This window comes from Lagenorhynchus albirostris, chromosome 10, assembly GCF_949774975.1.
Source record: "Lagenorhynchus albirostris chromosome 10, mLagAlb1.1, whole genome shotgun sequence".
Taxonomy (NCBI): Eukaryota; Metazoa; Chordata; class Mammalia; order Artiodactyla; family Delphinidae; genus Lagenorhynchus; species Lagenorhynchus albirostris.
In genome coordinates this window covers 19,026,293-19,048,902 of record NC_083104.1, presented here as the reverse complement: position 1 = coordinate 19,048,902, position 22,610 = coordinate 19,026,293, and the positions used below count along the sequence as shown (strand labels likewise).

General features: G+C 47.7%; 1 protein-coding gene across 1 annotated transcript in view; it reads right to left on the bottom strand.

The window, feature by feature from the left end:
- EIF4E3 (eukaryotic translation initiation factor 4E family member 3) overlaps nt 1–21,019 on the bottom strand; it is a 38,787-nt gene extending 17,768 nt beyond the window's left edge. Inside the window, exons 1-2 of the mRNA XM_060161354.1 lie at nt 20,844–21,019; nt 6,117–6,189 (exon numbers count right to left, since the gene is read on the bottom strand). Of these exons, the coding sequence (XP_060017337.1) occupies nt 6,117–6,189; nt 20,844–21,019 (249 nt within the window). The remainder of the gene's footprint in view (nt 1–6,116; nt 6,190–20,843) is intronic.
- Between the last annotated feature and the right edge of the window lie 1,591 nt (nt 21,020–22,610).

Here is a 22,610-nt window from a genome sequence, read left to right as displayed (position 1 = left end):
TCACACAGCTCCTTAGACCTTCTTCCTCCCCTGCGGAAGCGAAAGTGCTGTTTCACTGGAAACTTGATAATTCTTGGTCATATTCTCTGTAACATACTTTTATGTTTGTTAAACCATCTAAATTTTACTACAGATAGAACCTTGCAAATAGATTTCAAAAGCCCTTAGACTTATAATTAATTCTAAGTGGTCTGCAAACAGTAGACTGCAGTAAAGCTAAGCACAATGTTTATTAATAATAATGAAGTGTTTTTTTCAAAAGCCTTACCGACAACCCGAGGAGAGGGAGGGAAGTCAGGCATCACTTATTCAGTCAACATGTGTGGACACCAAGGAGGGCAGGGCGCTGTGGTGAGTCCCAGGTTGCTTAGATTCACTAGACAATGGTGTCCACTTAACAAATCCCCAACCTACTAGTCCTGACTGAAGCAATTATGCTCCTCCCAACAGTCCTTTGCCAAATAGATAATCAATCATTACCAGGAAAACTGGCAAATTTCCTCATTTTTTACTAAATGCTTTGAAGGAAAAAAAAAAAGAGAATATACTTGAAAATACTTGAGAAGAAAAGATGCCATGTGGTGACAGACAACATGGTGTTAAAAAAAAAAAGAAAAAAGAAAGAAAGAAAGAAAAGAAAAACATGCAGCAAATACGCCTCCAAAAAACCCAACAAATCCAGCATTTCTTCCGCAGGTCACAGCATATAAATCTTTGAAAGTATTTCTGAAATTTTAAACAAACGTTTTCATTCCTTAGGTATTTCTAATTGGCTGGGGCTTGCATCCCACCAAGTAAATCAATGGTTTATGGGAAGGGCAGAGCCCAGAAGAAAGGCAACTGAAGAGCTTAATGGATGTTTTTAAATTCACAGCAGATACAACAGGCTGAAAGCAAAGTGCTTCTGACCTGGGAGAGCCAGGTAGTGGAGAGAGAAATGGGTTTTGCTTTGCATTCCAAAGGTCTTAAAGTGAGAACCAAAGTTTGGAGGACTGATAGGGGAGTGGGCAATTTCTCACCACGCAGTTAAGTCAATGAATGAAAAACAAAGTCTGAGTCAGGGAGCTAAGTGGGGTTCACACATTGAGAGAACAGGAGAAAAGCTGGGGGAAACAGCAGAGCAGTGTGTATTCGGCTTCCTGGGTAAGGCCCATAGGTGTATGTTTATTGATGTTAATATTTTTCAGTGCACAGGGCTTTCACTTTGGTGAAAACCCAAAGACGTGATTGGACTCAGAAGCTTATACACCATTTTAACAAAGGATGATAAATTGTGGAGAGTGACCAGACAAAGGAAAGGGGGTCTGGGGCCCCTAGGGGTGGTATATGGTGTGACTGTGCTGAGGAAATACAGCTTAGTATTTGCTTAGTAGGTTTGTTATGCAGACTCAAGGGGTAAGAAAAAGGGATACCTTTACAAATGTAAATTTATGTCACTTTTAAAAGGGTAATTTATGCCCTGACTTCAGGCAGATAGAGGAGGTCAGAGAGCTCCTCCTGGCTCTGCTGTTTTTCAACTGCCTTCAGTTCAAAGTAATTCTTAAGCTCAAGTGACGTTTTTGGGGTGGCATATTCTGATCCCCCTTGAGAGACCAAGTTTTACATCTGAAGTGACTGAATCACTTTCACTTTACAAGATTTAATCTCCCACCCCACGTGCACAGCGGCTTCCACTGCCAACATGCCAGCGGACAGGATCCAGGTACTTGGACTTCAGTTCTGTTTCTGCACAACTGGGCTGTGACTATAATGATGATCCCATCATGTACCCCATGAATAAATTAAATGACAGCTACATAATCCTGTTATTCTCGATACTAACCTTCACTAAACAGAACTATGAAGTAGACCTGCCTGCAGGGCTTTCCCTCTCTTTTTTCAGGAGGGAGTTTCTCTCTTTCTTCCCTCGACCCTGTCCCTTCACCCAAATGGTTCACTGCAGGTCATTCTATTGCAGGATGCCACCCACCGTGGGCTGCCCTGCTGTGTTCCAGGGCAGTGACGACTTTGAATCAATCTTTTTATCATTCTCCATTATCGGTCCTGACGTATAAAACCTCTCCTCCCATAAGGGACAGCCCTCCCTTCCCAATGATTTGCAAAGCAATCTGCTGCCCTACCTTAATGACCTGCAAGAGCACAGGAGCTCCACAACCTTCTGATAAGGGATGATGCCTTGATATCACCGGCCATACACAAGTATAGAAGGAAGATTCTCTTCATTTTAAGAGATTGTATCTGTATTTCTCTGAAGACCTTCTGTTTATGATAAATGATGCTGGATATCCATTTACAGAAGAAATATGAAGCTTCTGCTTTCCGTAAGTTTAAGTAAAAAGTCGGTCAATTTATGGGACCACTGCATAGGACATAGAACAACAGGACACAGTGTGGCAAAACCTTGAACGTGATACCTGAGGTGGGTTAGAATGCTACACAGGAATGAGTTTTCAGGGCTGGAATTTTGGTCTTGTGGTAGCAAGGGAGGATCCCCTGCAAATCGTTACCTGGCCGGTAACTCCCTTCTGCCACAGGTAAAATCAGGCTTGGTCAGAAGCTGTGTTCTATTCCGCGCTGCATGCATTTAGGACATAAAAACACAGAAGAAATGTGGAAAACTTTGAAATGTTTACAAAAGAGTAAAAGGAATCAGTAAGTGCCTGGAAAACACATCTAGATGAAACATGGAATTTTCCAAGAAAGGCAGGTAAGTAGGGAACAAATTTAACTCCAACCAGAGGGCATTACTGGTGGCTGTGATGAGACTGTCCTCAGCAGGGGTCAGTGGGCCGGCTGGAGACACAGGCCTCCCTCACTCCTCAGTCAGGGTGGACCAAAAGCAAGAGGATGGACATAGAAAAGGAGGGAGTTCCGGTCCCAGAGCACAGCGCGATTGGCTGTTTCTGCCACTTTTCAGGCCACTTACCTCCCAGCCTCAGCCCCTCCAGCTAATAAATGGGGATAACAATTCCTCTGCCACCCCCATCAGCATCTCTGATTTGCTGAGGGCCTCAAAGTACAAAAAGACATATTATTCAATATGTTCTTATGGAAAACAATCATTAATACCACATGATAACTACACTGCATCTAAACACAGATGAGGGAAAAACAGACACGATTAGGGACGTAATTTTTTAGTGCTGATGGAGCGAGAGTTCAAGAATCCACATATAGCCACAAAATGAAAAGACAGTGGGGCAAAGGCATATCCTCAAATGACTTTAAAATCAGCACCCAGGCTAGTTCTCAAATACTAAGGACTGTTCACAGATATAAGGACACAGCTTGAAATCCCCAAACTCATCGACAAGTTAAATACATTTTCATAAATAGAGGTATTCACCGTGGTATAATCTGGGGAATAACTGCTTGAAATAAATCATCTAGAAGTAGTGGTACACAGTTTTGTGATTTAAACCATGATTGAGGAATGTACAAGAAGATGTTCCAGTAGAAGTAGGCAAGTAACGGCAGACGCATTCATTATTATTCTCCAGCACTTACTGGGTGCTTTTTACGTCCTTATGCCATTTCACTCTCACAACCTCACAATGCAGTTGGTATCACAATTACTCCCATCTTAGAGATGAGCAAACAGATACAGAGAAGTCAAGCAACTTGCCTGAGCTACTAAGTAGCAGATGTGAGATACCAACCCAGGCGGTGTGACCACCCTACACCCAGGCCCACATCCTCCCCAGTCAACCGATGAAGCTGAAGTGTAGGATGCAACCTTCTGTAAAAGCTGCCAACAGCTGAGGGCTTACTAAGTACCAAGCACTACTAAGAACTATGCGATCTCATTTAACCCTCACTCAACCCTAGGGAGGAGGAACTGCTACTATCTGTTTTACAGATGAAGAAACGGAGGAGGACAGACTCATCGGAGATACGACAGAACTTCCTGACCCCTTGGGGCAGTGTTTCATTATCACCCCCCTATGTTGAAGGAGCCCTTTTCCTACTCACTTTCTTGTGAAACTTTAATACCACCAAGAGACTATATATCTATTTACGTACCGTATGCCTATCTGTGCTTTCTACAAAAAAACAGCATGATTTTTTTTGGCCACACCAAGAATCAATTTTTGCCGCCATTGAGAATGCGTGGTTACAGCCTAACAGATCATTATGTGAGCAGTCTGCTGTGACAGAAAGGTGGTTCATTTATTAATTTCTCATTCATGCATTTGATCCTTCAGTATTTATGGAGTGAAAGGAACCAGGCACAATACAGTACTCCATTTATATGAGGTTCAATAAAAGACAAAGCCAATGCATGGTGACAGAAACATGAATAGTGGTTGCTTCCGGTAAAGGACTGGTAGGAAAAGGGCATGAAAAAAACCTTCCTGACAGGATGGAATTTTAAAATCTTGATCGGGTGATAGTTACACGTTTGTGTATCTTTGTCAAAATTTATCAAACTCCTACACTTAAGAGACCTGCGTTTACTGAAAAAATTATATCCCAATGAAGTTTTGAAGAAGGTATTTCCTAGTATGTGCCGGCCTGGGTACTTTAAATTGGTCCCTGAAGACCCTATGTCACTTGCTGCCAGATACCAAGGCTCAACCAATGCTCTGCTGTCATCACACAGGGGCAGGGAAACAAACCAATCCCTCGGTGTAACTTTACCAATGTCTTCCTGGAAACCCAGGCACGGTTGTGATGTGGATCCAATGTCACAATAGCATGGGAAAAGTCTAATGAGGACCTCAAAAAAAAAAAAAATCAGTGGGCTCTAAGAACTTCTACGTGAGGACAGGCTTTAGAATCAAGTGCTCTGAGGTTTACACAGCGGTGCTGGGAAGAGGTAAAAAGGTCCATAATGTCACCACGGGGAGAAGTGAAGGGGACCCGTTCCTGTACTCTGAGAGCATCTGTCCCTCTGGACGGTGGCCCACGTGCTGTCTTGTGACACTGCGTGTACTTGGCACCGACTGCTTATTTACAACAGCACTGTTATTCTGCTCTCCACACGCTGAGGTCATTTTCTCAAATAGTTCAGAGACAGCCTGTGGTAGGGACCGCGTCTCTACACCCGGCTCAGGGCCCTCTGCGGCCACACGAGGCACCTGACAGTCAGATTCCTGGGGCTGCATAACCATGAGTACTACATTTCCTGAACCAGATACTGGGAGAAGTGTCTGAAAAAAGATCTCTACGCAACTCCTGTGCAAGTGAGAGGCTGCCGAAGAGACACCGATCTGTTGGAATTTCTAACACATTAAAAGACTCAAGGGCAGAACACACAATTTAAAACTGGCCCTTCTGGAAAATTCAGGACACATAGTCAATGCAAGTATGAAGCAGCCTTAACAGGCTTATCGAGTGTACAACAATGGAGGGGGAGAAACTTGATAGAATTTGCTTTGGAAGAAAACAGTAATGTGATCAACTAAATAAACCAGGTTTTGTTTTGTTTTGTTTTGTTTTGTTTTGTTTTTTTAACGTTCATCCTAAGAGTTGGGTAGAGAAAGAACTAAGAGATCTAAGAGCTTACATTTGCTGACAACCTACCATGTATCAGGTCTCCTGCTAAGCCTGATAAAGACATCATCTCGTTCAGGTCCTCAGACCCACCCATGGAGGCAGGTGCTACCATCACACCAGTCTTACACAAATTAAAGGGCTGATCCCTGCCCAGCTTAGGATGATGGAATTTGAACGTGGAGCAGGACATGGGTCTGAGAACGTGGAGCAGGACATGGGTCCGAGACCTTCCACTTTCAGGCTCAACACTATCCTGCCCTGTGACTTTCAGTAAGCTTGCAGGTGGTACCAGGGCCTCTCACCGATGGCAAACAGAGCCCAGAGAGGGAGCGGCCAAGCTGGTGCTTAAATGAGGACACACAGTGATATCGTCAAAACCACACCAGAGTCACGAGGCTCTGGGAGACGAAAAGGTTCCACACGTCACCAAGAGAAGAGCAGGCCACTCGGGCATGTGCTCAGCTGGCCTTTGGGGTAGATGTGGCTGAGGGCTGCTCTGCCAGAGTGGGCATGTGAGCTGAGGTCAGGGCACAGCCCCGGGTGGGCGCTGCCAGCACAGCACAGGTCTCAGGTTGGATGATTAACCGTCCCACGAACAGCAGGTTTCTTGATCTTACCTGTACCGTTTGTACTGTGTAGATTTTCTTCAGATTTGACGCGCACTCAGCTGCTGTGGCACCAGGGAGGGATCTAAGCAAACAGAAGCAAAAGAGCAAAGAAACAAGGAAAATGTTTCAGTGTTCGTGAAACATTTCACAGTGTAATGTAAGTCTGCAGGTCTTCACACAAGTCAGGTCTGAAACCACAGAAGCGGACACTGCTGGGATGCTAGTTAGAATTTAAAACGGGAAACTCCTACTTTGTCAAGTCAGGTGCTCGCGTCTCCTAAAAATAAGCATATTAATCCTGTGGAAGTTTAACAGGAAAACTGGAAATGTAAGAAAGACATTGGAAACCTTAAAATCACATTTTAAAAAATATAAAAATAACCATGTGATAGCCAAGCCTTTTGGGCCTAGGACCCTGGATAGGAAACTGGGCATGCTGTATAGATGACAATGACAATGCAGGGTCTTGACCTGCTTATATGTCTGAAAAATTTGTTACTTCCTTGGTGGTAAATATTCAAGAACTCTTGGGTGACCTTTTGCCAACTTTAAGAAAACATGATTACTAAAAGTCACCCTTCGCCTCACTTGAATTTGCACGTGTTTCCAAATCACCTGCCTTGAGAAAATACTTTCAGTTATTTTCTCGGGCTGATTTAATTAGCTCTGCTGAACTCTGCGGTCAGAGTATATTAATCTTTAGTTTGCCATATGTTCCACTAGATGGCAACATACTACCAGCTCATTCACCAGAAGCGCCATCCACTGAGAATGGCTTCACCCAGCACCATGTCCTGGGTTTGGGGGTAACAGGACGTGGTGTCTTCAATCTGCAGAAGTGAGGCCTCCCCATCCTTGCTACCTTTCCTTTCTCCCTATACTGAATTAGCAGGTCTTGCTCAGGAAGGTTGGGGTCCAGCTACCTCAGGCCTCAGGTTGAAAAACTCAAGTAATGCTTGACAGCCCCACGTCTGGCTGTAAGGACTAAGAGGCTGGCGGTGAGCGGCAAGCACCAGCTCACAGCTGACCCACCAGGGCCTGGAATCTGTAAAAGGAATGCTTTCTACCAGCCACTGACCCTCCGAGACACAGTCCCCAGGGGACCTCAAGATGGTGAGCTTCCTGGCAAGAGATGTGCACAAAACTGAGCCAGCTCAGAGGTGGAGGAGATGGCAGCGCAGAGGGCTAGGCCCAGGTGTGGGGCAAGCGTCAGACACCAGGGGCAGAGCTCTGCAGACTACAGTCCCGGAATTATGGACCTGGGTGTTGAACCTGATATAAAAAACCCATTTCTGAACACCGCTCCCTAGCCTGGAGGTCACAAGGAGGCATAATTACGGACTAGTGTGGAGGCAAACAAGGGACCCTGTCGAGCAGGTGGAGTCTGATAAATCAATCTTCCCCAAAGCACCAGGTTTACAACTCTTTTCTAGTTATTATGAGTGTGCCGGACGTTGTCTGACAAACGCAAACCCACAATAACCACCAGGACCGCATTCTGCCGCCAGACCCGAAGCCTCAAGTAGCTACGCTGCAGAACGTGATGAAGAGCGAGGCGCTGGGTCAGCACCTGCGACGGTGGCGTCTGACCCACGATGCATCCGTCGCTCTCTCTGGACTGCCCCGGGAACTACAGTATTGACTTACATAAATACTAATTTGCTATTTGATACAGGTTTTATGCTGTCTGGGGGGTTTAAATTACAAAAGGATTGGGGAAAAAAACTAAACAAAAAAACCCCAAACCTTAACCTTTTCTGAGTAGGTTTTCACATGAACAGTCTATTGCCTTTATATGAAAATCTACTGGCATTTATTCTAATACCGACTTTTCTTCCTTTGAAGAGGTTAGCTGACTCTCCACCAAATATGCCCAGAAGATATACCGCTGGCTGCCCAAAGCATATAGCAGAATACAGACAGGGTTCTTTCCCTAATGGGGTTGGGGGACAGGGTGGTATAAGGATCCAAAGGTAGGAAATGTCCGTTGCACTTTTTCATTTTTAAAACTGTGTATTTTGAATTTTTACTAATTGTTTTTTTTGCGGTACGCGGGCCTCTCACTGTTGTGGCCTCTCCCGTTGCGGAGCACAGGCTCCGGACGCATAGGCTCAGCGGCCATGGCTCACGGGCCCAGCCGGTCCGCGGCATGTGGGATCCCCCCAGACCGGGGCACAAACCCACGTCCCCCGCACCGGCAGGCGGACTCTCAACCACTGTGCCACCATGGAAGCCCGAATTTTTACTAATTTTTAAGGCTACCATTCAATTTATGACGGTTTAGCATGAGTATAATTTGTGTTCACCTCATACAACATGTCAATTTAAGCAAATAAAACATGAGAATACCACCATTTCACCCAGAAAAAAATATCACTGATAAACCTTTGCTTTATATGCCTCTTTTTAAATGCCTCTGTCTCCACGTTCTGGTCTTTTACTCATATTCTAGTGCAGCAGACAATTATACAAAGTCATTTAGGTCTGTTCAGTTTCACTGCTCTAGGTTTCTGAAGAAACCTCTGTAGTCTCCAGAGTCCAAGAAGGGTTCTAGCATGAAACAAGGAGGCAGCGCTTTGTAGGACAACATTGCCAGGGGCTGACGTGCATCGACTGAATTCTTGTGTGCTCAGCAAGTCACGGTTCATCACAGCACTGAATCCTCGCAAGCCTGCGTATTCAGATGTCATTATTACTTCTTACCATTTTACAGCCAAGCAGCCCAGTGCCTAAAGAGGTTTGATAAGGTGTGGCCTCAGGACACAAAAACCTGATTTGCAGACAGGTGACCTGAGACTTCCTGCTCTTTACCCCTCACTGCTAAACTGTCCAGTCAAGCCATATACACACTTTTAAAAAAAAATAAATTTATTTATTTATTCATTTATTTTTGGCTGCGTTGGGTCTTTGTTGCTGCACGCAGGCTTTCTCTAGTTGCGGCGAGCAGGGAGTTACTCTTCATTGCAGTGTGTGGGCTTCTCATTGCGGTGGCTTCTCTTGTTGCACAGCGCAGGCTCTAGGCGCACAGGCTTCAGTAGTTGTGGCTTGCTGGCTCTAGAGCGCAGGCTCAGTAGTTGTGACGCACGGGCTTAGTTGCTCTGCGGCATGTGGGATCTTCCCGGACCAGGGCTCGAACCCATGTCCCTTGCGTTGGCAGGCGGATTCTTAACCACTGCGCCACCAGGGAAGCCCCTACACACTTACATTTTTTAATGGAGTTTTATAATTGACTCTTGGCGTGTTCTCATCAAGGCGGCCGTTTTTGCTGAATCCTACTTTTAATACAAGATTGTGTCCACGTTATGTTCTTCGAATAGTCTTTCCATCAGATCAAGGCAGAGAAGGTCCTCACTAAAACCAACAGGATCACGCTCAACAATAGTTCTATTCTGCTTAACATCTTAGGATGCTGATGTATTGGTGTTTGAAAGGAAATGTGTCAGCTTCTATGGAAAATGACTTGCCTAATTTCTTTTTTTTTTAACATCTTTATTGGAGTATAATTGCTTTACAGTGTTGTGTTAGTTTCTGCTGCATAACAAAGTAAATCAGCTATACATATACATATACATATATCCCCATATCTCCTCCCTCTTGCATCTCCCTCCCTCCCACCCTCCTTAGCCCACTCCTCTAGGTGGTCGCAAAGCACGAAGGTGATCTCCCTGTGCCATGGGTTGCCTCATTTCTTAATGAAGTAGGTTGGATTCTCTAATTTTCAAGGTTCCTTCCAGATGCTGAACAGTTTTATGTATATCCAGGTGTCAAAGTAAGAAAAATACTGTCGGAACTTCTGACAGTAGTGAATCGTTGGCTGGCTTGGCCAGCGCAAGGAAAGCCATTCTCCTGCAAGCCAAATGTGATCCAGACAGTCGCTAGAAAACACTAAAAAGCCTATACCTCGTGCCTGAACCTCAGCCATCCTTAGCAAACAGAACTGGGCCATATCCACAAAATCGATTTTAAAAGGGAAAACAAGCCGAGATTCGTAAGTGATCTGCCTTGTAAACAGGTCAGTCTGTACTGGACTTGCTGATTCAACAGCGAACTGTACCATCTACAGTTACTGTTTCTTAAAGTAGCAGTGTGGGCAGCTGCTGGCAAAGCTGCAGCCCCGGGAAGCAGGCGGCCGGCAACCCTCTCTTCCCTGTTCCTCTAACAGATACTTGCAGCAACTGGGAGGGAAGTGTGTGTAGTGGATTTCAATGAAAGAGACTTTTTTTTTTTTTACTGGTATCATACATACAGTACATTCTCACATCTTTAAAAAAATCTTTTGACTTCCTTCATGTTACACACCCAAACCTCTCAACGGAACCCTAACCAAACCTCTCTCTGCAGACCAAGGGTGCTCATCTAGGTAGAGGTGATGGGGCCTCTGAGGAGAAGACATCTGGCAATATCCAGAGACATTTCTGGTTATCACCACTTGAGGGGTGCTGCTGGCATCGAGTGGGCAGAAGCCAGGGCTGGACAGGATAGCACCCGCAACAGAGGGTGATCAGGTCCAAAATGGCAAGAGTCCATGCTGAGACACCCTGCCGTATACGTGCAACAAACAGCCTAAGAAGACCTATCGTCTATTTAACCACCAAAGATCCATCGCACACCTCTTTTAGCTGACGAGGAGACAGCAGTGTTCATTCGAGACGAAGCCCTTGTCCTCATGAAGCGTAGCTCTAGAACTGGCACCCCTGCCTCTCTGAATTTCCCAGATTCCTGAAGGCAAAGAAACAATGTTTAGGTTCCTCTTTGTTGGCCTGGGAGGCAGGAAGTGTGAGAGAAAGTTGAGGGAGAAATATACCAGTAATATAACATTGAATGTGTCCATTCCTGGAAGGCTATACGGCCAAAGCTGTGGACAATCACAGAACCAAGGAATCAGGACCTACTTTCACATTCTTTGAATACTATGTCACCCTCTCACAGGACACAGCTGGAGCTGGGAACACAGCAGTGGAACAAGAAACGCCTCCTGGTGGATCAGGTTAAGGAGTTTGAATTGTTCCACTAGGAGTTTCCCCTCTGATTTAATGAGAGTAATATAGTAATGGCTTCCTTTTACTGAGCACGTACTATATGAGAGGGGTTTGCATATAGATCTCTAATCCTTACAGCAAGCTTGCCAGGTTGGTATCATTATCTCCATTTACAGACTAGGAACCAAACTCAGTGAGCGTGTTTTTGAGGAGCAGATCTGGGTTCTTTCCTTGGTCTCTCTGGCTCTGATGCCCACGATCTTCCTCTTGGATGAGGACGCTTCTCAGTAAAACACCAAGCAGTCACTGTGAGCATGGGTGGTCACAGGTAGCACATCTTCCGCCAAATGCCCCTCTCAGCCCTTCTTAGGTTATCTACTCCATCCTTGGGCCCACCCACTGCCCTTGCCACTCACTCTCTCCTCCACCACCACCACCCATTTAGCCACACTGCCTGGGGGGGGCAGGGGCTGGGGGGGAGAAGCAGAGACGCGGGACAGGGTTAGACGCCACCAGAACCCTTGGCAATAACGATACCCCAAAACGTGATACAAGGAACACAATTCGGGAAGAACGCATTTACAGGTCATCATTTTCTGAGGCTGGACATGAGAGGAAGATAATTTACCAAACAAAAGCCAAGCTGGGCTGTGGCAGGAAGGCAGAAGAGCAGAGGGCTTGAGAGGATGGTCTTTGAAATCGACAGAACTGAGTTCCAGCTCTGCCAGCCACCCGCTGTGTGACAAGCCTGACTCTCCTGACCCTCGCTTCCCCTTTCTGAGAATGGTCTCTATCCCTACTTAGACTGCTACTTAGACTGCAAGAGCTAAGGCGCATAAAGTATTTACACGGCAACTGGCATCTAACAAGCAACACTGGCTGTCGTCACCAGCGGCAGCAGCAAGAGCACAAGAGGAACAGAGGGGGAAGCCATCACAACTAAGAGACACCGGGCACATTTTCTAATCTGTGGGACCGAGGGCAAAAATCCCAAGAAGTCTGTGAGAGTGACACAGACTGAGAAACCCCTGGGTCCATCCTCAGGAAAGAAAGCCCATCCGGCGCCAGTCTCTCTGGGCTTAAGGCCACAGCTTCCAGGAGCTGCTTCCACTTGGACCTGGCGAATCCAGAAGCTGTTATGGTTAAGGCAGGAGTGGGGAGGGATCCTCCGAGGTCTGCCAAGTAGATGATTAGTGTAAGATGTCAGGGGAACTCTTAATGTTACAAAATCCCCAAGTCCAGCTTTATAGTGCCCCTGTGTGTCTTCAACTTAATCACGGAATTAGAGCAAATGCATCTTAAGATTCTCTATGCAAAACTGGTTAAAATCCCTTTTCATTTGGGGAATTAGGAGAAGGCAGGAAGTTCAATAAGTTGGACCAACTATTCAACTTAAACGGTTTCCAGGCACGTAACCACCATTTGCATGCAATAATTCAATGTGTTGTTTACAAATCATCTTTATCTATTCATTAAAGCAGGTTCCTGAGAATCTTGCCAAGACAGAACTCATTTAGCTCCATTTGAGTCTGAGACGCTTCAAAGCATTTTTATCCTCTCTCTTATTCAAGAGATACTTACTGTGCTCCCAGTAGGTGAAAAGATCACACAGCGTGTGCTACATGCATGCATCGTTAATTAAACACCGTGAGTAAATAACGGTTGCAACCCCACTCTGCAGATAAGCAAACTAAGTCTCAGGGTGGCGACTTGCCCAAAGGCTCACAGCTGGCTAATAGGAGAGCTGGTACTTGAACCAAGGGTCCCTGGCAACCTGGCTCTTTGTCAGGAGCCTGAACTAACCACTTCCAGCAGGACGCCCTACCCTGCTTGGTGCTGCAAACACAACGCGGCCCCAAATACATTCTCAGCTCGCCTGCACCTTGCAACCCTCAACCCTGACTTCCCAGCAGTCCAAACGCGCCTTCTCCATTAAACCTCACCTGGGTGCTGCAGGCTAAGCTCAGGAATAAAATTCCTGGGGACAGATGCCTTTGTCAGTACCTCAGAAATTATCTTAACCATTCCTTAGCAGACCACAGCAACACTTACCAGGGACCAGGATTTCTGGAGATGCTTCCTACAAAGGAAAGAAGCTGAAAAGGTTTCCCCAAACCCTGCCCACATCCCTGCCACTTATATTCCACCAACCAGCAGCATTACCTGGGAGCTTGTTAGAGCTGCAGAGTCTCCAGGCCGCGCCTGACACCTGCTGAATCCCAGGTGATTTGTCTATACATTAAAGTTTGAGGTTTGTTGATTTATATCACGTAAAGCAAATCACCATAAGAAATGGGAAATAAGAGCTAATGGAATATAGACAGCATCATCAGAAAAATGTAAAAAAAATCATTTTCACAGATGCATTTTTTTCATCACCCAAAGAGATGATTAAGACGGGGTTATCATTAAATGTGAAGGACAATCCTATAAAGGCACTTGAACATGGGGTTTAGGCGGGGCTCTCTTTTTCTCTGCCAATTTGAAAGCAGGGAGTCCTTGGCTTAATTATCTCCTGTGACACTGGCCCCTAGTTTCCTTATTTGAGAAATTCAGTGGCAGGTCCAGATGACCTCTCAAGTCCTGCCCAGCTCCCATATTTGAGGATATGAAATACGGGAGAACTGTGTCCCATTCACTGTTCATATGCACGGGGAAGCAGTGTTCACTGGGGTGAGGGATGCCAGTGCTTTTTGGGGTCACACAGTCCTTACTCCAAATCCCGTTTCTGTTCTATGTTAGCTGTGTGACCTCAGGCAAGTTACCTGTCCGCGCCTCAGCTGTCTCGTGTAAAATGTTGCTGGTACGGCCTACTTGAGTACTGTGAGGATTCTGTGGGTAATTACGTACAGCTCCAGTCTAGTGCCCGGTGCACTGAAGTAAACAGCTGTGAACACTAATAGCTTAAAGTGAAAAAAAAGTGTTTAAAACTTTACGTATGTTACAGGATAGCCAAGTTATGGATAGACATGCCCAGGGCACATGCACACAATAAACGTTTGGTGAAAAAACGAATGATGACTTCACCTTATATGAGAGATCAGTTCATTTCAGCCAAGAGAATAACCTAAACGGGGAAAATTTTAAAGCCAGGGATACGTCTCCTAAAAGCGCGTCGTCTTCTTGAATTTACTAACATCAGGCTCAGCTGCCACAGAGAAAATCTGCACAAGCCCAGATACTGGATGAAGGGGGTGCCTTGTATATCAGTCACTCCATTAAAGATGATTTCATTTTAATCACTTCTAAATAGATCTGCGGCTTGTGGCTACACCAGCTTCCTGTCTGAGAAAGGCTCACCTGCAAAAACGGGCCAGGGCCTATTCATAACATTTAACAGTGCATCTATTGAAACTGTCTAAATGCTTTATTTTTGCAGGTTTATTTGATTTTGAATTTTTTCCCTTCTCTTGTCTATTGTCACTCCTGGCCTGTGAGCTCCTTGCCGGTAGCAACTGGGACTCTTTTCATCTCGATATCTAATTAATCCTTTAGTACACGGAGGCTGGGTGAAAGAGAAGTGTTAACAGTGTTCCAGAGCTGACAACGGAACTAAGAAGGGCCAGGTCACTGAAGTCTTGCCAGCTGTCTTAGGTTTGGAAATAAGGAAATGGCCTCTGTAATCCTGAAAGCAGGAAAATGTATTTTCGAGAAGCTAGTGCCAGGTAAGGACTAGGAAGCTTTCTGAGTGAGGACGTTTAGGACCTTTAGGCCTGTCTGTAGGAGGCAGCTACTGACCCACAGTTGGACAGGCTGTGATCCCCTAGGTCAGGGCCTTTCCCTGCCTGAAGTAGCCAGAACCCCTTTGCCTGTTACAAAAAATAAAATCCTGGCCATTAAGAGAGCTTGTGGGTTCAGAAAGGCAAGAATGGGGAAAAAGGATAGGAAAAGTCGAAACTCCAGCCACTTTCTCCCTGTCACCTACGGCCTTCCATGCAGCCCCCCGCCCTCCCCTAGACCCAGTAGGCCGCTCTGGGATGAACAAGGATGACTTGCGGATCCTCTTTGTCATTCTGGTCCCACCCCGCCTCCATGAGACGCGTTCTTATGGAGACACCACTGGAACACACTTGAACGTACTCCACCCTGGAAGGCGGGTCCCTCTAGAATTCAGTACCTGGCTGAACTCTTCACTGATGCCACTGAAGCAGATGGTGTGTAACCTCCTGGGAGGCCCAGGCCCATGTTGTCATCTTTGCACTCTCAGCACCTACAACAGTGACTGGCAACTAATATGTTCCGTTAATCTCACCAACAAGCAGAGCAGTAACTGTGAAGTTTTGGCACCTGAGGCATTTGTTACAAATGCACATTCTACCCCAGAGGTCTGATGGAGCAGGTCTGGGGCAGGGACAGGAGCCTGTATTTTTTTACGCTGACTGGGCGGAGCTAAGTCCTGATGGGGTGGGGTCGGTGGGCGATGTAGCGAGGGCCCACCTCTGCGATTCAAAACACGAGAGCACAAACACTCACTAGGTACCTCCTCTGCACACCAAGGCGCACTCCGGGAGCAGACACGAGGCAGTTATGTGTCTCGTGGTCATGAGCGAGGGAGGAGGAATTAACGATCCTTAATACAAATACAGGCTATAAAGATGCGGCAGGACCACAAAGGAGGTGGGCTTAATCATGCCTGGGCCAAGCGCTTTGAAGGACAATTATAGACGTGGCAACTCAAGAAGGCCTCGAAGGATGTGTGGCAGCTTTTTAGGTAGACGAAGGGGAGGAGGGCAACCCGAGCAGAAGGAACTTCACAAGACAAATCTCAGAGGCTGGCAAGTCCATGGTTTATCCAACAGAAGGGCCAGGCATTTGCTGTTGTTACCAGAGAGAATGGGCCAACTGAGCGGCATAATGGAGTTGGGGAGACATAGGTGATGAAGCTGAAAAGGAGGTGGGTTTCAGATTAAAAAGAGCAATACAGAAGTTTCTACCACAAAAGTCAGTCAGAGCTGCTGGTAAAGGTAGGGGTGCAGACCCACAATTCCACCTGGCTGGAGCACACAACCCCACAACAGAGGCACCCTTAGGTGGTGAGAGACAGAGTCAAAAAAATGCACTGCCGTGGCAGAGGAGAGGGGCAGGGGAGTTTTGGAACGACGAGACCAGGCGTAGTGTAGAAGGCTAAGCTGTGAGCCCAGGTCGGGGAGGCCTGGGGAGAGACAAGCTTGGGAGCAGGACGCTAGAGAGTGTGACAGGAGCTGGAGGGGCCCAGGATGTGCAGAGGGAGGGACACGGAGAGGACGGGACGGCTTAGCCTTGGAGTAACGTCAAGTACAGAGCTGGATGGGGAAGGGTACATGAGACAGAAGGGGATTCCAGGTAGGATGGTGGTGGTGTTGACCGTAACAGGGTAGGTGATGTGTGTCCAGAACTCAGGAGAGGGGTCAGGGCTAGGATGCAGATTTGCAACTGATAATCAGAGTAAAATCAGCCGCCACAGAAGGGAAAGTCACTGTGGGTAGAATTCAAGAGCCCCCTAAATATTTAGTGTGGGCTGAGCTGTCCTAGGCTCTGATCTAGGAGCTGAGGACAGAGTGGCGGGGAAAAGAACCCTGGGAAGTGTACATTCTGGTGAGAGAAGACAGACGAACAGTGCTAACCCTACAGAGACAACAAAGCAGGAGCAGGGCCTCGGGGAATGTGTCAGGAGATGCGGGTCATTTTCTATCAATGGTCAGGGAAGGTCTCGCTGAGACGATGACATTCAAGCAGAGACTGGAAGTAAGGGAAGCGCAGACCTAGCAGATGACTGAGGGAAGAGCATCCCAGGAGGAAGGACCCCCAGTGGCAAAGGCCCATGCTTAGGATGATGGAGAAAGAGCAAGGGGTCCAGCAAGCCAGAAGGGCATGTGCAGTAGGGAGAGTGACAGAGAGACAGCAGGAGAAAGGTGTACCAGGCGGGGGCAGGACATGCTGCAGAGTCTCACGGGCCACGATAAGCACTCTGGCTTTTGCTCGCAGAGGACCCGGGAGCAGAGAAGTGACATGTTTGAACTGTGGTATTTCAAGGGACCGCTCTGGCTGCTGTGATGGGAATGAACTGTATGGGGCAAGAGCAGAAGCAGGGAGAGCAGTTAGGATGCTCTTGCCTTCATCCAGGTGACAGATGTGGTGTGGTCCAGGGTCTGGGATGCAGGTGGTGAGAATACATTGGATGCTAGATGCATTTTGAGCGTAGAATCAATAGCATTTGTTGTTAACGGATGTACCAGGAGGAAGAAGGATGGGGAAGGGGATAGAAAAGGGGGGGAGGTAAGGAGGAAGAGGAAGAGAATCACAGATGACTCCAAGATTTGGGGGGGGCGATGAACAACTGGAAGGATGGGGTGGCTGTAAACTGCTCTGGTCTGAGATGACACAGACGAAGGAGACAAGGTGGGGAGGGCAGCCGAGGAAGTGGTTTGGCACGTGTTGAGTAAGGATGTGTATTAGACATCCACATGGAGACGGAGAGGAGGAGCTGGATGCGTGAGTGCAAGGTTTTGGGAATCACCAGTGTACAGACGCAGCTGAAAGCCTTGTGACTGGATGAGATCACTGGTGTGGCTGGGAACAAAAGAAGACGCCTGAGCACTGAGCCCATGGATAAAACTTAAGAGGACAGGGGAGGGTCATCATGAGATGAAAACAAAGCAGTCAGAGGCACACAAACAAGAGTGGCCTCCAAGAATCAAGACAGGTCCGAGTTTTACAGAGCCAGAAAAGGGAGGAAAACTCTTCCGCCTACACCCCCAGCCAAAATTATCTGCCAAATGTTTGAATCCTTAGCCATAAAGTCTAATTAAAAAACAAAACAACAAATAAAGACTTACTGGAGTTTACTACTGAAACTGCAAATAACTCTACTGGGGGGACTCTCAAATTCATCCATGACGGAAATAAATTAGGATGCTGGCTTCCTCACACTGAATTCAGACAAGTTGCTCTGGGGAACCACTGATGGGCGAACGGGTGGTAATTAGGGAGCACTGGATAATAATTTTAGTAGTTAGCATTTACACGTATTCTATGCTAGGACACTTGTTGGTATTTTACATTCATAGCGCTCATGTAGCCCTAAGAATATCCTATGATTATTTATTCCCATTTCACAAACCATGCAAGTGAGGCCTAGTGAGGCTAGAACATTTGTTCACCGTCACAGAGTAGGCTGGAAGGTAGGACAGGCCAAGAGGCAGGTGCCAAAGACTTTCAAGTAGCAGGAGACCTTTGGATGGTGTGGTTCTCAAGACTGACGTCATCGGCGGCAGACAGCAGCTACCTGAGGTGAAGGCTGCCCTTGGAGGGCTCTCCTGAGAGCCTTACCACCCTCTCTACAATCTTGTTTCTCTGGGGGGGAAAAAAGATACAGGGGAACCTCTAGAACACAATGTGCTCACAACTCCGAGGGAAAGAGGGGCACCCTGCATCTCTAGAGAAGTGGAGAAAGTTCAATAGCAGCTATGGGATGACGGATCAGGCAGAATGAATTCATATGTGCAATGCTGGAGCTAAATATTATTTCTAAATTAATACAGCCACTTCTGTTGAAGATTTGGACATGGTGGCAGTAACATGTTTCATTTGATTACTGGCTTTCAGAGAACAAAAATGTGCAAACACACAGTAGGAAGGCTATAGTCTGTCTTCACTGGAGTTACCGTGGTTTTAACTTAAAAGATATTAGATATTCTTTAAAAGTTGTGTTAAGATATATTTACAACACAGGGAATAGAGTCAAGATTTTATAATAACTATAAATGGAGTATAACCTTTAAAAATTATGAATCACTATATTGTACACTGTGTAACTTACATAATATTGTACATCAACTATGCTTCCAAAAAAAAAGATACCAGATATTCTTTAAAAGTTGTGTTGCTATATAGTATTAGTATCTTAGACCATTCTTAAAAATGTTGTGCCTGTAAGGAGACTAATTTTTGACCTGTTTATAAACACATTCTGTTGATACTGTTTCCAGCAGCCCACCAGTATCCAATGGTCCAGAGGTCCAGATTTAACACCTTGAAAACAGATACCAGGTAATAGCAATTACAACACACCTTTGAAAACAAAGACACACATGATTTCATTCTGCTACAATTTGCCAAAACCATTCTTGTTTTGACAGTAAAACGCTCTTAACATCTCATAACGAAAGTGAAAATATTAAAAATAAAAAAAAACCCAACAGACTCACTGTATCTTACCCACCCCCAACTTCTCTGTGTCCCCAGAAAAGACAATGACTCCAAGTGTCAGTTCTTGTAGAGGGGTGCTAATTCCAACAGGAGGAAAGGAATGAGCTTGTCTCCCTAAGAAAAGATGAATATCACTTTTTAAAATTCTTGCAGGTATTTTACGCAAGGCTTTTAAAAACCAGATTTGCGGGCTTCCCTGGTGGCGCAGTGGTTGAGAGTCCGCCTGCCGATGCAGGGGACACGGGTTCGTGCCCCGGTCCGGGAGGATCCCACATGCCGCGGAGCAGCTGGGCCCGTGAGCCATGGCCGCTGAGCCTGCGCATCTGGAGCCTGTGCTCCGCAACGGCAGAGGCCACAACAGTGAGAAGCCCGTGTAAGGCAAAAAAAAAAAAAACACAAAAAAAACCAAAAAAAAAAACCCCAAAACAAACAAACAAAAAACAGATTTGCGTCTACTGAGTAAATTTCACAGCAAACGGACACACCCATGCCTCCCTAACAATTAACCATTGAGTTACAGTGTCATCAAAACTTCCATAAGCTCTTGGGACAACCCTAAAGTGTCATCCTTGGGCACCGGCTGGGTGACAGATACTACGAAGGGACTTTGCAATTCATCCATTTATTCATCTGTCAAAAATTTCTTGCGCTCCTACTAGGTGCCAGACACAAGTTCCTGCTCACTGGCCCGTAACAGAGGGGGAAATGTTGAGGGGTTGAGACAGATGGAAAAATAAACAGTTTCCTACACAGCACAACTCAGTAGCATTATGAACTTTATGAAGAAAAACAGGGAGGACATGAGCGAAGGGAGGGAGGAGGGGTGCTAACTTAGATGCGGCAGTCATGTAGGCTTTTCTGAGAAGGTACCTGAGCTGTCTGTCCCCTGAGAAAGCTATAATTGTCCCCACTTTACCAACAAGGTGGGGCATGGCTCACCACTGAATCCCCAGCGCCTAGCAGGCGTGTGGGTCCACAGTAAGTGCTCAAGAAACAGCCGCCCAGTGGATGAGAAAGAATTCAAAGGCTGCATCGGTGGACGGGGGTAGGCGCCCGCTGTGCCATAGTAATACCACCTCCGCACACTTCCCAGGGGGCTGGTCGACTTTCCCGAGCGCTGTCACGGCGAGGGTCGTGTCGCGAGTTCCCCAAGAGCCCCGTGGGGGGTGACCAGGACAGCATCACTCGCCTCACTTTACAGCGAGGACCGATCACCCCCGCCAGGCCCAGCATCTCCCACTGCCCAGCCAGGATACCCGCCCGCCGGCGTTTCTTCTACGGAAGGAAAGAAAGAGGAAAAGTGCTGCCGAAACTTTGGCGACTGCGTGTTTTCTCTCCCGGCCGTGAGGCGAGGCCGCCCGACAGCCGCTCGCGTCGGCCCAAAACCCTCGGCTTCCGAGCCGGCTCTGCGCGAACTCGCGCGGCGGGGCCGGCGCCCGGGGCCCGGGGCTGGGGGCCGGGCCGCCCGAGCTCATCCGGCGCGGGGCGGGGGAGGTGGGCCCCAAGACAAAGCGGCGGCGCAGGCCCGGCGGGCGCACGGCGGCGGTGGCGAGCCCCGCGACCCACTCACCTGTCGAGCCAGAAGGTCCAGGGCGAGTGCAGCGGGATCCCACCCGGCTCGGGCCGCAGCTCCGAGAGCTGCTGCAGGCCCAGCGGCGGCGCGGTGGCGGCAGCGGCGGCGGCGGCGCGGGGCCCCGGCGGTGCCCGGGTCCCGGAGGGGGGCGCGGCGGCCGGGGACAACGCCATTTTCTCCGCCCCGCCTGCGAGACCGGCGGACGCACGGACCGCGGGGCGAGCAGCGGCTGAGTCACCCAGGCCCCCGCCCGCCCCGCCGCGGCCGCCCCGCCCCGCCCCGCGCGCGCCCCGCCCCGGCCCGGCCCTTCGCCCGCCCGGCCTTGGAGCCGCGCCGCCGGGCCGCCCGGGGCCGCCGAACAAAAGCACTACCCACGCGAGTGGGGGGCCGATTCGGCGCAGGCACCGACCCAGCGTGCGGGGACTGACGGACTCGCGGGTCTGGGGGAGGGCAGAGCAGCGGCGGGGACGGATTCCAGGCTACAGGGGTGGGAGGAACAGAGGAAGGGTCAAGCGGTGGGTTCTGCAGCCAGACAGGCGGTGAGCAAGACGTATGGGTGGGCTACAGAAAGATGGAGGGATGGAGGGATGGATGGTCCAGTGGATGGAGTCTCAGACCCACATTGTGGGAGGGGAAGGGGGTGGACAGACATACCAGCAGTCTGAAGGATGGGTGGGAAAGCTGGCAGATGGTAGGAGGAGGGGTGGAGGGATGGAAGGGCAGATGGAAGCACAGTTGGATGTGAGAGACAGATGCCCGGGGAACCGCTGGCCAAATGAATAGAGACTGGAGTGCCCAAGAGTGCAGAAAGAAAGGGTCAGACAGACAGAACCAGGACCACTGACCGGGGGATGAAGTTGTTACAGGTCAGTTTTGCATGTTTCCTAACTCAGCTGATTTGAAGGGGCCACCAGGTGCCCAGAGTGTGACCAACTTTAAATGAGGGTGCCCCAAATCAGCCCAAGGTCTCCACACTTGCCCCAAAGCACCCACAAGGAAGGAGGAGGAAACTGAGCATCAGGAACCCAGCCCTCCGCTTTCTGCACCTTTGAATACGGAGGAAGCCCCTATGGCCATTAAGATTCCTGAGCCTCCTAGCACCGCCCCTTGGCAAGTGTCTATCATTCTCTTTCAAAAGAAAAGGAGACGCATGAGGGCATGTGAACACACATGTCACAACTGGCGTGGACATGGACACCCTCCTTAAGCTTGAATTTCTGGATAGTGCCTCTCTGGCCTTTACCAGCTGTGGATGTAGAGTTCTGTCTCCTCAAAGATTTTCTCCGTGGCCTAGCATACATTCCGCTCTTAACCTGAGCAACTCTGGGATGGACTAGAAGAGGAGCTACAAAACTAGATGGGTTCGGGGGTTTCACAGGCATTGTAAACACCTGTTATGAGTCCCAGGGTAGGTGCCTTCCCTAAAAGGTATTCAAGTTCTGCTAAAATGACCACAATGAAAACAAAACCGCTGCTTTGCTATCCTTGCTTCGAACATAATTTTTATACGACGTATGATGCTGCAAGCAGTGACATATTTAAAAGCCCTTCCACCTCTGAGATACAAGGGGCGCTTTCGGTTAGATGCATTTTTGGGGTTGGTTAATTTCTCCTTTTATTTTTTTTCCAGAAAATGCATATATGGCAGTGTTTAAGCTATTCTGAGCACTTTATCCTTATTAACTCATTTAATCCTCACAAAATCCAATGAGGAAGATACTATTATTAGCACATTTAATAGATGAGAAGTGGAGAAGTTAAATT